Raw genomic sequence first — 17,590 nt, forward strand, 5'->3', positions numbered from 1 at the left:
AACAATAGTTTTATCTTTAAGCTCAGACTGATCCCCTTGCAATCGTAACGCCTCCTCGAGCTCTTGGATTCGGGCATTTTGGCAAGACACTTCGTCATGAGTATTCGCCAATTCATCTTTCTTCCTTTGAGTCTCAGCTCGGGAAGCCTCGAGAGTGTTGTTAGACCTCTCGCAAAATCAAGCCGCAGCTGCCGCCTTACGCTGCTCCTCAGCATATGCCTCCGCTGCCTTAACGGCCTCGGAAGCCGCACTCAGCTTTCCACCCATTGTACGCCACTCCCGCAAGATCTCTTGGGTCTGGGCTACAGTATTAGCCAAAGACACGGATAAACCAGTGTGAAGATCATCGCGAGAGCGGTCCCGAAGATCTGTCATTTCGGCAGGAGGCATGTAGTGCTTCACAAAATTCATACACGTTTCAGGGTTGGTAAAACGTGACCCATTGATAATATCCCATGGTGGGACAAACAAATCAAAATCCCCTCCTAATTGCGCATCCCCGTAATACTGAGATCTTGAGGTTTCACGTCGTATAGGCATCGAGAAGGATTGTGGTGGCTCACATTGCGTTGACCCTCTCCCGGCTTCATGGACGGATGGTCCAAACAGCGAACTCCTCGTCACATTAGTAGTCAAAGGTGATGGGGAAAATTTCTCAGTAGAAGGACGAAACGGAGACCCATGAACCAGAAACCCAGCATCGTCAACAACTGGGCTATCTTCCTCGTTCCCGGTAGCAACCCCAGCATCGAAAAAAAAACTATCGACTGATTGGATGCTGGGCGCACACTGGTCCCCTCCGCACGCACCTCGGTGGGATGAGTACCAGGTTTGTCCTCAACCACCTTTTATGGGGAAAGAGATGGTTGCTTCTCAACAATCGGAGTAGGCGTGGATAACTTCTCAACCACGTCATCCTCCACAATCAGCGGATCTACACAAGAAATTTGCAATCAGATCCGGACGTTAAGAGAAGTTAAAAACAATTTTAGCAATAGAAACTCACCAGTTACCGTTCCCAGACGTTCCGCAAGACTAGGCTCCGGCTTCCTCAAGCGTCGGGTTCGCTGTTTCTTTGTCTTAGGTCTTTTCCCGGCATCAGTGGCGCTAGTACCCACGTCACTTGCCTGAGAAGTTCGGAGAGACCTCTTCCGGTATAATTCTGCCAACAAATGCGAAACAGACCAAGTTTCAGGAGCGTCATCCGAGCTTTCCTCCTCGGAAGTGGTAGAATCGTCACTTAAGATAACGATTGTTCCATACGAGGTTAGCACATTGAGAGGAGGAGGGTTCAAAATATACGCACTTGTTTCAAAAATAGAATCCGAGACAACCGGCTCGGCCCGCACACTCACAGGAAAGAGGAAGTATTTGGCATTCCTCTCCAGGACAGGCACCTGCTTAAGGTCGCGGATAGTTTTCCCCACGCACCCCTTATCATCATACAAGGAGTTAAGCATTGATTCGAAACCTGAAGAACAAACACGATGTTTAAAAACAGAACTTTGGAGGATTAAATAAAAAAAAATTTGTAAACTTACGACCGTCCGGCTCAACGAAAACAGGCTCCATACCGGGAGCAGGCCATAGGCGGCTCATCCCCGCCCAGACAAGGGCCTCCTCAGGCAATACCCGCATTGGTGTTAGCGGGGTAGTCAGTTTGCGGACCCAGTCGCGGTTCTCATGAACGGCCAGAGTAAGGTCAATTAAAGGCTCGTTGCCTGACCGACGAACCATGGCTTCCGACACCACATCCTCCGATATCCAGAAGAACTTCCTCTTCCAGTGTTTGGATATCGTCCCAACCTTGCGCCCGAAAGCCCTGTCAGACGACGAATGACAAGAAAACCACCCATTTTGACGAGTCATCTTGTAAAATACGGCGAAACGGTCCAGCCGAGGTACCATCTCATGAGCCATGCATATGAACTCGAAGTGACAAATTCGCATGACGGCACCTGGGTGAAGCTGGGACAAGTGAATCCCAAACGCCTTCACCACCTTCATAAAAAACTTTGTGACGGGAAGACGGAAGTTTCCTGACACAAAATAATCAGCATATAATGCCATCTTCCCGGGAGGGGGGAAACTGGCAATAGAACCGGCAGAACGGAATTCCGACCCCCACTCCGGTGGAATGCCATACGTTTCAATAAGTTTTTGATACTCATATTGGTCCCACTGCACCTCTATCTCGTCAACTTCTGCCATCGTGCTAGTCATAAACGTCAAATCCCTGGTATGATGATAAAATCAAAGGAATATGCAGAGAGTTTCAGAGAAAGAAAATAAGAGAGTAGTCAAAATACAAAGACGATAAAGCTTCAAAAAGAAGTTAACCCCCCCTATATATACTCATCGCAATTAATGCGATGGGATACGAATAGTGGAGAGATAAAAATTCGACCAACAGATACTCGCCATGTCACGCGGGAAAATTCGAAAAAGTGAAAAAGTTGTACAGTCGGGTACAGTTGCAGCCGTCACAAACGTCCTGTCACCTGCACACGCTCCTGCAAGCTGTCAACTTGTCCTTTTTTTCATGGTTATCCACAACAAACAGAAGATATTTTCTACCAACTTATAACGAATAAAACCCCCCAAATACACATTAACTCCAAAATTCACCCGCATAAAGTACTTCACGCGGAAGAAACACTGGACTGAGGGGACTTATAGAGGTAGGGTACTGAAAAGACCCAAATACCCTTAAGTAACACCCGCGGGTCAACCGTGAACCTACCACAATTCACCCGCGGGACATATAAACCATCTGCATAAGCATTTGAGGAAGAAACACCCTCGGAGAACATGCAGAAGCACCTTGGCACCCTCAGGAGTCATCCGCAAGAAGGAACTTTCTTCCGCGTTAATGACTGTGAGGTATTACCTTGGGAACATCTGTCAACAGTCAAATACCTTCTAGAAGATCTACCAAGATGCTTTCTTGGGCAATACGTGACCTCTCAACCAATCAATAAAGGACACCTGGCAAGGCCGTTATAACCGTGCACATGGCCAGTGTTGCCCATCAACCTATACCAAAAGGACGCGTGTCTAGGTGGTTATACATGCGCATGCAACGTATAAACCGAACCTATCAAAAGAGGACACGTGTTCAGGTGGTTATGAGAGCATCTTCTTAAGGGCAGCTGGCCCAATCACTCTTCCCACACTCTTCGGCTATAAATACTCTCTTCGTTACCATGAGGTATTCATTCACTCCCACTGTACTCTCTCAATTTACTTAAGTGCTTATCTTCTACAGAACAGTACTTATTCTCACGCCGGAGGGTGGTTACGGGAAGACCCCCCTCTTGTCCTTCACGTAACGAGACTCACGGTGTGTGCTTTGCAGGTTCCGGTCACTGGACTTTGGGAGGTTGTACTCATATCTTGGTTGTAATTATCGTATCTTACCTTGTGGACTCATTAGATCCAGAACCCATACCCGGGGATTGGATCTGTGTTTCTTCAATACCAAAAACACCCAATACTACGTACGTTTTCCTCTCGTGTAATTTTATTGTTGCTTCAAGGTAAGGTGGTTGTGTTTTCCTTCCATAATCATAGGTCAGAATATGTTAACTTTGACCACGTGAGTTTTGTTGATTTTTTCGGTTACTTCATATTTTCTAAAATTTAATACAATAAATCGACAAGGATATTTGAGCAGGGGTGTGCTTACGGGTCAGACATGCGAGACCCGATCTTGACCTGTTTAGTGGTATTCTCAGGACCTATGACCCGACTCTGTTGTAAATAATTGAGTTTGATCAGTTCAGGTCTCACTCGTCCTATCCGGTTTATGTAAAGACAATATGGTTAGACCCACGAGACTTGACCTGGACCCATTTAATGATATTCAGAGGACCCGAGAACCAACCATATTGTAAATAACGGGTTTTACAACGGGTCTGATATGGGTCGAATCTCACTTGGTTTATGTTCACACTTGTATTTGAGTCTTTTCCCTTCTTAATACATAATAATTCAAAATATATTATTATAATTGAAATAAAATCCCATGACCATTAGCCAAATTCAAACAAGAACTACAAAATGTAAAATGTACATACGTTTTTGGCCCGCATTGGTCAAGGACTCAAGGGTTATTCCATACGGTAAATTGATTCGACTATGTAATTTCCAATAAATGCGGATTTAAAGAAAATAATATATCACTTTTGTAACATTATTATTACTAGTTTAGATCTTTTGTTACACACGAACAAAAAATATATAAAAATTTATATATATATGTGTGTGTGTTTTATTATTATTATTATTATTATTATTATTATTATTATTATAAGATATCACATTGTTGTTTTAATTAAAAAAATTCAACATACAAAGACAAATTGAAAAAAATAACAATTATGCCACATGATTCTAACTTATACCATGAAACAAAAAAGGACATATTGATGAAAACTTCATCATTTGCTCAAGTCGTATTTTTAAACTACTAATCGTAAACGTGTAGATGTAACATAAGTTGTGTGTTATAAACACTGTTTTTTTTTAAATTATAAAAACATATAAGCACACAACATAAAGAATGCTACAAATATGAATATAACAATAAAATCAAAATCTCGTGAAATAAACCATCATTTCAATCCAAACATCTATACATCCAGACCAAACATTTATAAATAAATTCCCAAAATAAAAAAGATAAATAAATAACAAAGTCTCAAAATTTAAAAAAAAAAATAACAATAAAAACAATTAATTGTCTTTATTACTCAATAAATCTTAATTATAACCATTTATTTTGAAACTCTCTTTAACTTAGGAGTTAATGTTTAATATTACTGTTCAAATTAACATATGGAAATTATATAAATGAAAAATTGATTAGTTGGAAGCATATGTGAACATGCTAATTAAAAGTCAAATAAAAACCTTATATTGCTTTAATAGTATAATAAGATTCTTTTTTATTACCAAATGACCAAACATAGTAAACATAAAAGTGGTACTACGTTTTTCTCAATTCAAGCCACCAAACAGTAGCACAGATCGTTGCTAACCTTACCGGAGTTATAAACTTCTCCTTAAATAAGTTATATTATTACTTATTATTAGAGATTTACGTTCCTTCTTGATCTTGTTTGATTCTCCAACCTAATCTTTGATGTAGTGTTAAATAAATGATGTTGTCTATATATGAAGTTAATTAATATAACAAAAAAAAGATAATTTATAATAAAAGCACATCAAATGGATTAAAGGACAAGAATTTTTTCCACTAAAATTTATACTATATATAATACACCAAACAATGGCAAATTAAGACACCCATTTTAAGTAACTTACAACACTTAAAGCATGAGGTACATGTGTTAGTAAGGGTAAATATGTCTTTTAAACACAATTCATTCAACTTACAAGTTTGGTCCCCTCATCTTTAACCATATTATGTTTTTAATTTACCTTGTAAACTAACTTCCCACCCATGATTTTTAAACGACTATAGCCTTTTCATACGTTAATATTTTTATAAACAAATTGCACCATAAAAACGAGCATTTTATTCTCTTTAATTTGGATATGATATTGTTGTAATTTTTTTTCATTTTAAATAAATTAATATGTTACGTAGGGGTGTTCAGTGTTGGTTTTGATGGTTTTTATGTAAAACTTGTGAGTCCAACCGTTAATACTGATTTTTTGTTGTCCAAAACCAAACTCAACCATTGAAAGTTGAAACCGAATTGTTGCAAACGGCCTGGTTCCAGTTTGGTTTCACAGTTAAACTTCAATAATAAATTTAGTTTAAAATAATTAATAATTAAAATGTACCATCAATTTTAACTAAAAACCAACATAATATGATACTTGAGATGATCACAAACAAAAAATGATAATTTTAATTAGCCACATAAATGGTAAATATTAATGGAAGATCTAGGATATGAAATAATAACAACAAGGATTACAAAATGAATCATATTGCAATTAGGTTAATTTACAGCCTTTTCTGGTTTCATAAGGCCGGTTGCCAATATAAACCGTGGACCAACCGTTCATTACATTTTGAAAATTTGTAACCGACCAACAAACCAAAAGTAAAAAAGAAAAAGAAAAAAGAAGTCAAATCAATGACCGATTTAAACAATTTCAAGGTTTTAACTGAACCATAAACACTTATATTTGTACGTGATTAACAGGTTCAAACACCCGCTGCATCGCGCGGGCACCCGTCTAGTAATTTATAATAAAAGCACGTCGAATGGATTATCATAACCCGCCATTTATAGTGTCGTCGCTCTAAAAACCACATAATCGACTAACTTTTAAAATCATAACCCGCCATATATAGTTTGTTTTTAACCTACTATATAACAAATGAAAATGCGGTTGCAATTGCAGGTTGTATTTAGGATGGAAGCATTTCATAATTGTATGGGCGGTTTATTCCTCCTTCTTCACACCTCTGGAGTTCGGGTTCTTCCGAGGTCTGCCGGAGAAGTTATTCCTCCTCGACATTGCCAGCCAGCTTGCTTTTCTCATCGACATTTTCCTGCATTTCTTCGTCGCCTACAAGGACCCTCACTCCCATCGCCTTGTCTGCTCTCATAATCGAATCGCCCTTCGGTCGGTATTTCTTCTTTAATTCAATATCAATCATTCCTTTTATTTATAACTCGAATCGCCTTGTTTCAGCTACTTAAAATCTCGCTTCTTACTTGATTTTCTTGGTTGTTTGCCCTTGGACGCCATTTACAAGGTATATGATTTAGTACAATACGATTCAATTTGATTTAATTCAACGCGATTGTATTCAGTTCGATTTATTAACAGAGTGGGTATATTTGTGTAATTGAGCAGGCTTGTAACAGAGAAGAAGTTGTGAGGTACCTGCTGTGGATCAGGCTAAGTAGGGCTCTCAGAGTGACTGAGTTCTTTGAGACATTGGAGAAAGATATTCGAATCAACTACTTGTTAACCAGAATCATAAAGCTATTTGTTGTTGAACTGTATTGCACACACACAGCTGCATGTATCTTCTACTACCTTGCCACCACACTGCCTCCAACTAAAGAAGGTTACACATGGATTGGGAGCTTGAAGATGGGAGACTACAGTTATTCCCAATTTAGAGATATAGACTTGTGGACACGCTATATAACTTCCCTATATTTTGCCATTGTCACCATGGCAACTGTTGGTAAGTGAGCCAACACATCATCATCATCATCATCATCATCATCATCACCACCACCATCTTCTACCATTGAAGCTGCAAATTAAAGAATGTTCTTTATTAAATGTAACTGATTTATGTCATTTATTGCAGGTTATGGAGATATACATGCTGTGAACAATAGAGAAATGATATTCATAATCATCTATATTTCAGGTGACATGATTCTTGGTGCTTATTTACTAGGTAATATGGCAGCACTTATTGTGAAAGGATCAAGAACAGAAAGGTTTAGGGATAAAATGACAGACTTGATCAAATATATGAACAAAAATAATCTTGGGAGGCAGATAAGTAAAGAGATCAAAAGCCATGTGCAGTTACAATACGAGACCAACTACAATGAAGCTGTTGTTCTTCAGGATATCCCAGCTACTTTCAAAGCCAAGGTGTTATATATGCGTGTCTATATATATATATATACATACATATACACATATATATGAGAGGGTTATCCTAAAAATAAGTAGTTTCCTAGGAAGACTAGGAATAAATCACAGTCATTGAATCATGTTAATCAATGGTTGAGATTTAAAATTACCAAAAATTGACATAGTTTTCTAAAATTGTTCATTCACCATAGGTTGTAATGCCACATGCAAAAAATCTATTGGTTCTTACCATTCATAGGAAACTCCTTAGTTATATATATATATATATATTATACTGATGTTTTGTGTTTTACAGATATCACAAAAGTTATATGATCCTTATATCACAAAAGTTCCTATTTTCAAGGGTTGCTCTCTTCCATTTATCAAACAGATAGTAAGTTGTTTGTCAATAAATTTCCAGTGTGATGCAAACTTTGTTCTTCATTTTGATGACACAATTGGTTGTTGGGTTATCTGGATGCCCATTAACATGTCATGTTTAATTTAAAAAGTAATATTTACATGTTTATCACCTATACAAAACTATTTGCACCAACAAAAATGTAAGACACTAATGTTTCTCACTTATAATTTATTTAGTTCTTTTATGTTGTAGGCGATTAAAGTTCAGGAAGAACTTTTTCTTCCAGGAGAAGTGATTATTGCAGAAGGGAATATAGCAGACCAGCTATACATAGTTTGTTATGGGAAGTTGGTATGAGTTTTAGCTATACGATTATTAAGTTAAAAATGGGTTGATTCGGGTCAGTTATAAAACGATATAACACTAAGTAGCATAATATTGTTGTATAGGAGGATGTGGAAAGAAGTGAGAATGAAGCAGAGAAATGTGTTAGGATATCGGAAACTTGTAGCTCCCTAAATGAATTGTCAGTTCTTTGTAACATTCCAGTACCTAATACAGTTCGTGTTGCTGAGCTGTCAAAGCTATTACGAATTCATAAGCAATCTCTGTTAGATATACTAGAGATACATTATGCTGATGCGAGGATCATTCTAGATAACCTCCTTGAGGTCAGTTACTTCTGTTTAACATTGTAAATGATTTCTGAAGTATTTATTTAATGAAATTGCAAACAATTAGCTTTTAAGTTAGAAATTCTTTTATGATATCTCATTTTTTTGTTATCAGGAAAAACAAACACGCCTCCACAACAAGATATTGGAGTCTGACTTGACACTACATGTAGCAAAACATGAATATGAGTTGGCTTTGAGGTTAAATTCTGCTGTTTTTAATGGTGACCTCTACCGTGTAAAGCGTTTGGTTGAAGCTGGGATAAATTCTAACAATAAAGATTATGATGGAAGATCACCATTGGTATTAGTTCCAAAATTATTTTTAAAAGAAAATATGATAGTTATTTTAGAGACTTTTTCATTTTCTGTGAAATAATTAGTCACGTACAATATCATAGAAGAATAAGCATATATGTCATTTTAAAGAAATGGTCACTCTCTCAGTTTATTGTATGATGCAACAGTAAATACATGAAAAGTCTTCAAATATTTAAGCTAAACACAAAAAGTACAAGTTTTCTCTCTCTTCAAATATATATCAATTTCTTAATTGAGTCGATTTATATCAGATAACAAATAATATTTTAGCTTTGATAATTACGTCTAATAATTTGTTGCTTAGTGAAAACATTTTTTTTCTCAAGCAATGCGAGTAAATAAACAATTATCTAACACTACATACTAATGATCTATTCACAGCATATTGCAGCAATCAAAGGATTTGCAGACCTCGTTGAGTTTTTCTTGCAAAAGGAAGTAATAATTAATGCTACAGGTAAGGTTTTCTTGGCAATGTTGCATTAGTCCTGCTACAATATTTAAAATGGAGGTGAAAATTTAGCCCATTTAGTTATAAACTGGTCAACTCGGGATGTGTTTTATCTAAAACGGGTCAAAAACATTACAACTAAAATGGGGTTGTCAAATACTCACCAAATGTGTATTGTCAAAGCACACATACCATCTCTCAATTCAAAGATATATTATTATTATTATTATTATTATTGTTGTTGTTGTTGTTGTAATAAAAATGATTCATTTGCGACCTCTAATGTAGATAATCATGGAAATACTCCATTATTTGAAGCAATCAAGAATGGTCACGATATGGTGGTTTCTATGCTTGTGGAAGCAGGGGCATTTTTGGAAATGAGCAATGCTGGAGACTGTCTTTGTACAGCTGTTGCAAAGGGGGACATAGATTTTTTAAAACGACTTTTGAATAATGGAATTAATCCGAATTCTAGAAATTATGATCTTCGTACACCACTTCATATTGCTGCTGCAGATGGCTTGTATTCAATGTCTAAGTTGATCTTAGAAGCTGGGGGAAGTGTATTCTCCAAGGATAGGTATGTTTTAAGTTTCACATTTTCTTTTATAAACAACTAATAGTTCATTAATTGTAGCTGCTAACTGTTTGGGTTTGTTGTAGATGGGGTCACACACCTCTTGATGAAGCTCGAGTGGGTGGAAGTAAGAAACTAATAAAGATACTTGAAGATGAAATATCAGATAAGATTGCATGATGTTTCTCTCTCTATATATTCCATCAATTGTAAAAGTATTCAAATTATGTTTCAAGTTCTAGTGTTGTGAAGTTATATATCCTTTAGATAGTTGGTAATATTGCTAATTTATGACCGATAATGTCACTGAATTGTTGAAGCAGAAATGCAAATAGAAGAACGACATACGTAGGTTACATTGCATACACTTGGGAAAAAAGTTAAACTTTATTACATTCCAAAAATCTTAGTTACCTGCATTCACTCGTAACCCCATTTATAGTCGGTTGGTTGGACTGCACTCATAGTCAATGTTGATACCTCATGTAAAACTTTGGGAAAATTCTTAGCCAATATATTGCATCAAACCCTCGACGAATCCCGTTACCATTACCTGTCCAACATTTTGATTATCTACAAGCGTTTAAGGTTGTGGTTGCATCTAGTAAATTAAAACAGTGACTGCTGCTGTGACTGTGGTTCTGTACTTGGTGTAAAAGAGCGTTAGGCGCTCTGAAACATTTAAGTCCCAAACATCAACGCGAGAGCCTCAAGTGTGAGGCGAGAGCTTCATGTATACAAGGTACCTTATATTGTATAATGTTTATAAATAATTCTTGTTTACATTTACCATTTATAGTACTTAAAATAACAAATGATATATAACAAAAAGAATTAGACACAACTTATAACTATATAAATTACCAAATTAAAGAAAAAAATAGTAAAAAAAAAATCAAAACTCTAGCTTTGCAAAAAAAAAAAAAAGGAAAAAAAACAGACAAGAAAACACATAAAATAACCAAATATAATGTATTGTCAGTTTCTTTTTTTACTAATTACCCATTTATATTGAGTATTCAATGCAATTATGACTTCAAACATTAGATGGGCTAAAAACACTTTATGAAAAACTTGTAGTTCTTTTTATTATAAACTATTCACAAATAATTTCAATATACAATAACCAAATTTTAGTATTTAAAATAACAAAAGATATACCACAAAAACATTTGACACAAGTTATAACTATAAAAATTAGCAAATCAAAGACAAAGATAGTAAAAAAAAAAGAAAAAAAAGTTGAAACTCTTCTTCTTCAAGAAAGAAAGACAATTAAAATAAAAAAAAAAATAGTGTCTTCGTCAATGTCTCTTTTTGCTACTCATTACTAATTATAGAGTAGTCATTATTACAATGACTAGTTAAAGATTGAATGGACTACAAACATTTTATAAAAGGTTTGTAGTTACTTTTATAATAGTATTTTTTTAAGTAATTTCAATATACACATACCATATTTTTAGTACTTTTAATAACAAAAAGATATATAATAAAAACAGTTAGACACAGTTTATAACTATATAATTAATAAATCGAAGTGAAAAGTAGTAAAAGAAAAAAAATCAACACTCATCTTATGCAAGAAAACATAAAAAAGATAATAAAACAATTAAAATATAATGTCTAGTCAATTTCTCTGTTTACTATTTGGTCACTTTTATATAGTAGTCACTTTACTATGACTAGTCAAACAGTCAATTGACTAAAAGCATTTATAAATATTCTACTAAAATCTTCAAAAAAATTGTTTTTAATTAAAAATAATTATTTTAAAACAGTCTTGCTTGGTGGCCTAACAACATTGTAGCTTACTTTTGACCTTTCACATATGTCAAAAGAAGCATGTTCTCTTCTCATCTTTTCATTATTTTTTATCATTTTGGGAGTCATATTAGGCAGATCAGGTAATTTGTCAATTGAATCAGGTTTCTTCTGTCTTCTATTTCTTTCTGTAGCTTGGATTTCTTTATCTGAGATTTGATCACTTAAGTCACTTCAATCATCCACATTCAGATAATCATCATTGAAGTCATCTTCAGAAACTTGCACACCAATTGACTTATCATCCGTTACTTCTTCCTTCACAACAAACTCTCCATCTTTATTAGCCTCAACCATTCTGTAGTTGTCAATGAATTCTTCTTTATCTTGAAAAACATCTCAAGTTGTTGAAGATATCCATCTTTCTTTTCTTTGTCAACATTAAGAGAATAGTTGTTGTTGAATGGTGATGGAACAACTTTGTATTTATCTTCTTCTCTTATCTTGTTCAAAATACCACAAATGTTTCCAGCAGATACTAAGTTCTTTAGAAACTCAATCTCAACTTGTAACTTGGTATTTTTCACCTTTTCTTCAACAACCATTTTCTAAGGCCATCAATTTCAGTCACATATCTTGACTGAGTTCTATAACTATTTACACAGTCATAGTCAAGGCTTCTGATCTTTTCTTCATAAATTATATCACTTTCTTGATACCCATTTATCATGCTCTATTTTCTAAAGCATTCACTCTCCAACTTACATACTTTCACATTCAATGCATCAATTGTTTCAAGTAAATCAAGTGTGGAGGTTGGGTGTACATGTGAAGAAGAAGATTCAGCATCATTTTCAACTTTTGCCATTAATGCAACATTGGCCTTGGTGATGTCATCTGCATGATCACTCCAATAAAAATTCCCTTCTTGTTGTGCAGCAAGTGCTACATTTCCTTGGTTTCTGGGCTGATTTTAATTGTTTCTGTTGAGGTTGTTGGGAGCATTTGGAGGGTTTTGGTTGTTTCTTTGGTAATTTTGGTTCTGAGGTACAACTTGCTGATTGTTCATTTCTGGCTGCTGGTAGTTGTTAAAATTGGTGTTGTTGTAATTGTTGTTTCTTGGATAGTTTTGCTGGTATTGGTACTGATTCCTTGGTCGTTGGTTATGGTACTGATTCACTTGGAAGTTTCTTGGTTGGTTGCATTCTCTAGCAAAGTGTCCTGGTTGCTGGAAATTGTAGCAGATTGCCTTAGATTTCTCAAACCCAATCTTCTCATTTGGACCTGACACTAGAGACCTTCCAGTCCTATTAAACAACCTTTTGCTTCTAAGTGCCAGCATTGCAGCCTGCCACTTCAAGTCCATGTCTTTAAGATCATCAACATCAATCTGTTCCAAATCATCTTCCTTGACCATGTTTTTGGCTACAAATGCGTTGTAAGACTCTGTAAACATAGAGAACAATGCTTGAGTTTCACTATCTTGACCATTGTTTCCACCAACATAAGGTAAATGTCCACTTGCCATGGAGGCAGAATCATTGTCATCTATGAGTTGGACATTAAACCTTGATTGGCTTCCTTGGTTACTTGAACTACCACCAACAAATGCTTTAGGTGTATCAACACCATGTTCAGTAGGTTCTTCTATGATAGGGATTTGTTGCTAGTTTTTGGTGGACAAGTTTCTCATAGGTGCAATAAGTGCTTTGGACACCGGGAAACATGGTTTCTCTTCCTTTATCATTTTGTTCTTAATCATTTCTATCTCAGCAACTTGAAGAAAGCAAATTACATCATCCAGCTTGAGTTGTTCATAATTTGGTTTCTGAAGAATGAACTTGCTAGATGTATACCACTCCTTTGGCATTGATGACAACAGTTTATTGTTCAAATCAGAATCAGTCATTACATAATCAGTGAGTCTGAGATCATTCACTATAGCTTCTATCAAGAATTGATTTCAATTCCTCATATTTATATTTGAACCTATCAAGTTGTTGTTTGAGTCTTTGCTTTTTTGATGTTCTTCAGCTCTGAATTGCCTTCAAACATTTCAAGGATTGCATCATACTTAGCTTTGGCTGTTGTATGATGTGCAACCTTTGTTAAGATTTCCTAAGACAGACCCAGCTTGATCATAGCAAGGGCACTGTCATCCACCTTCCTCATTCTATCTCCCACGGCTTGGTTAGGGTTTGCACCTTCAGCCACATATGGACCATTCTTGATGGAGTTCCACATGTCAACGTCTTTATAGCACACTGCAGCCTCAAACAACACTTTCCACTTGATGAAATTTTCCTTTGCATACAATCTTGGAATTTTGTTAGTAGACACTTCTTGCTCTTCAAAACCAGACATATTTTGGTACTTTGTAAATTGATTTTAAAGAAAAACAGAGAAAAGTTTAAACAAATTTAAAATCAAATTTAAAAAATCAATCAGATCTGAGAGATAAATCTTCAGATCTGATGTATCTGATTCGATTGGAGCAAGATCTAATAATAAAAATGCAAACTTTTAGTAAAACAAGTGAAAGAAAACACCAAATATTGCAGATCTGGAAGAATGAAGAAAAACAGAGTTGCTGACGTCAGGATCCAATGGAACAATACTTAGCTCACGTCATTCTTCAGCTTCAAATAATCAACAATAAGCAACGATTCTTCACCCAAACAACAACAAACCAGCTCTGATACCACTTGCCGGTCCCGTATTGATCACTCAAACACACAATAAATGTCACAACCCACACAGTAACTGTGTCGACAAGAAGGTTGATGACTTTGCTATTTAGGGTAAGAATAGATGTTAGTTAACGGCAGAATCACCAACAAACACTATCTGTTGCCTAAAGATTATTAGATGTAACAAACACAAATAATAACTCAAAAGATTTCCATTTATAGAATGTTTCATACAAATGTATATCAATTAGAGTTTCTTGTAAGGAATGTTTATCCGTACTAATCTTAGAACAACCGTCACACTCACTCAGGAATATTCAGTATGTCTGAAAAGTGTAAAGTGGCAAAATTTGTTCGTTGGAGGCGTGCCCTATATCATTCTAGTTATAGGCCAGCCTCCTGACATTTGTCATTTCTTTTAGAAACCCTAATGATTGGTACGTAATCATAAAACATATTACAAAACATTCTAAGCGTAAAAACACGTCTTCCGGGTAGACTTTGTGTCTTTTGTCTTCTTCGAGCAGACCTGGTAACCTTGAAGTGTGCTGCTAAACAGTTCTCTGGGTAGAATTTACTTAGAGTATTTTCCTTAGAAAATACTCACCTAGCAGACTTCAATCTTCTTGACCATAGCAAACTTTTCTCCATATGGTCCTACGAGCAAACTGTTTTTCATGAATCCCTTCAACTCTTTGTTAAAGAATAACTTATTAAGCAAGCCAAAGTGTGCTAGGAACACTGTTTGACTTGTGCTATGAACACTGTAGCTTGCTAGGAGTTGAACCTTGCTAGAGAAAGTCCTTAGAATATTTCTTGATCATGTTTACACTAGTATGCTCGGATTACTGTTTATTAATCAAACCTTGCTAGATCTTCCAAATACTTGGCTTCAAAAGCTTTGTTTAGTCAAGGGTTTGCTAGTAAACAAACTGTGCTCGACTTGAAGAACACCTTTGCTAGACAAAGTGGACCCTGCTCGGATTGACACTTAAGAAGACTTCAAGAAGATAACTTTGCTCGAAGAGCAAAATACCTTGATAGGACAAGTAATCCTTGCTAAGAGGTCCAAGTGTGCTCGGTATCCATAATTAGCCATTTCTGAGGATTGTAGAGAAGATTCCAATCTCCCTTAGTCATATCATGTCAAATCTTTGAATCAACAAGTAATTTTATATTCAGATCAGAATCTGTGACTGCATAATCAGTTGTCCTGATTTCATTGACAATAGTCAGAAGTATTTCCAATACAGATATCAGTCTATCACCATCTTAATACTTGAATCGATCAAGTTGTTGCTTCAGCCTTTCTTTATTGATATTCTTCAGTTTCGTATTTCCTTCAAACATCTCCAACAAAGCATCATACATGGCTTTGGTTGTTGTATGGTGAGCAACTTTAGTCAAAATCTCCCATGATAATCCCAACTTCAGCATGGCTAAGGCTTTGCCATCCTTCTTCATTCTGGCCTCAACAGTCTGATTGTTGTTGGTTCCATATGGCACATAGGGTTCATTCTTGATTGAATGCCACATATCAACATCATTATAGCAAAATGCGGCTTCAAACAACACTTTCCATTTAATAATTTTCCTGTCCGTACAATTTAGGTATCTTGTTAGTAGACACCTCTTGCTCATCCAGAGAACCAGGCATCTTTTTGTATTTTTGATATATTTTGAAAAACAGAGAAAAGTTGATAAACTTAAATAAAATCTTAAACACTCTTTTGAAAAATAATCAGATCTGTGGATGAAATCCTCAGATCTGATATATCTGGTCGGTTTAGAGCAAGATATAATAAAAATGAAAACTTTAATGCAGATCAGAGAAAGAAGACACTTTTAAACCTCACAAATATTGCAGATCTGGTAAAAATGAAGAACATGACAGCTGGCGTCACAAATCAATGGAACAGTTGTCAGCTGACGTCATTCTTCATCTTTAAAATCAGCAATATTTAGCAACAATTCTTTACCCAAATAGCAGGAACAAGCTTTGATACCACTTTTCGGTCCCGTATATATCACTCAATCACTCAATATACCACTTTCGTAACCCACACGTTAAATGTTCACAAGAAGGTTAAGGACTTACTATTTATGGTAAGAACAATAGAGTAGTAATGGCGAAAACACTAACACCCTAAATGTTTCTTAATAGACACAAAGGTAACCAACACATACTGTAACTCAAACTATTTCTATTAGAATTAAGTCAGATACAACGAAAATCAATTAGGGTTTCAGAATGGAATGTTTGGATTTTATGGCAGATTTCCGTGCAGGAATGAGTCAGCCGTCAAAATCACAATCAGGTCTAGGTCTAGGTGTGTCTCGTGTCTCTTTTCTTTGTCAACCTTCAATGAGTAGTTGTCATTGAAAGGTGGAGGAACAACCTTGTATTTATTTTCTTCTTTGATCTTGTTAAGCTTCCCACAGATGTTTCCAGTTGAAACTAGATTTTTCAAGAACTCATTTTCAACTTGAAGTGTGGTATTCTTCACTTTCTCTTAAAGAAACATCTTCTTCAACCCATCTATCATACCTAGATTGTACCATGTAACTGTCCATATAGTCTTGTTCTAGGCTTTTTATTCTTTCTTCATAGGTCATGTCACTAGCCTCATACACATTAATCATACTCTGCTTCTTAAAGCATTCACTTTCAAGCTTACCAACTGTCATTCTTAGCGATTCAATCATTTCAAGTAATTCAAGTTTTGAGTTTGAAAGTACCTGAGATGTAGATGATTCAGCTTCATTTTCAATTTTAGCCATGAAAGCCACATTTGCCTTCTCAATATCATTGGCATGATCACTCCAATCAAATTCACCTTCTTATTGAGCAGCTACTTCAACATTTCCTTGATTTATGGGATGATTGACATTGTTCCTGTTGGTGTTTGTAGGAGCTTGTGGAGGGTTCTGATTATTTCTTTGAAAGTTCTAGTGTTGGGGGATAACTTGATGGTTATATGGTTGTTGGTTGTTGTAGTTGTTGTTAAACTCTGTTGGCCTTGATTCTGGTTCCTGGTTGAGCAAACTGATTGTTTTGGAAGTTTATTGGTTGATTGCACTCCCTTGCAAAATGTCATGGTTGCTAAAAGTTGTAGCAAATTGCTTTTGATTTATCAAATCCAATCCTGTCAT

General features: G+C 35.8%; 1 protein-coding gene across 1 annotated transcript; it reads left to right on the top strand.

The window, feature by feature from the left end:
* Positions 1–2,872: 2,872 nt before the first annotated feature.
* LOC143580639 (potassium channel KOR1-like) lies at positions 2,873–10,305 on the top strand. The gene is made up of 12 exons (XM_077063605.1): positions 2,873–2,883; positions 6,385–6,609; positions 6,679–6,742; positions 6,844–7,183; positions 7,313–7,608; positions 7,907–7,987; positions 8,210–8,308; positions 8,407–8,628; positions 8,747–8,935; positions 9,334–9,409; positions 9,692–9,986; positions 10,070–10,305. The coding sequence occupies exons 1-12, from the start codon at positions 2,873–2,875 to the stop codon at positions 10,161–10,163; spliced, it is 1,992 nt and encodes a 663-aa protein (XP_076919720.1). The 3' UTR covers positions 10,164–10,305.
* Positions 10,306–17,590: the final 7,285 nt, after the last annotated feature.

The sequence above is a fragment of the Bidens hawaiensis genome, unplaced genomic scaffold (genome assembly GCF_021521415.1).
Source record: "Bidens hawaiensis isolate Kalapana, Puna unplaced genomic scaffold, B.hawaiensis_p1.1 tig00030540_1, whole genome shotgun sequence".
Lineage (NCBI taxonomy): Eukaryota > Viridiplantae > Streptophyta > Magnoliopsida > Asterales > Asteraceae > Bidens > Bidens hawaiensis.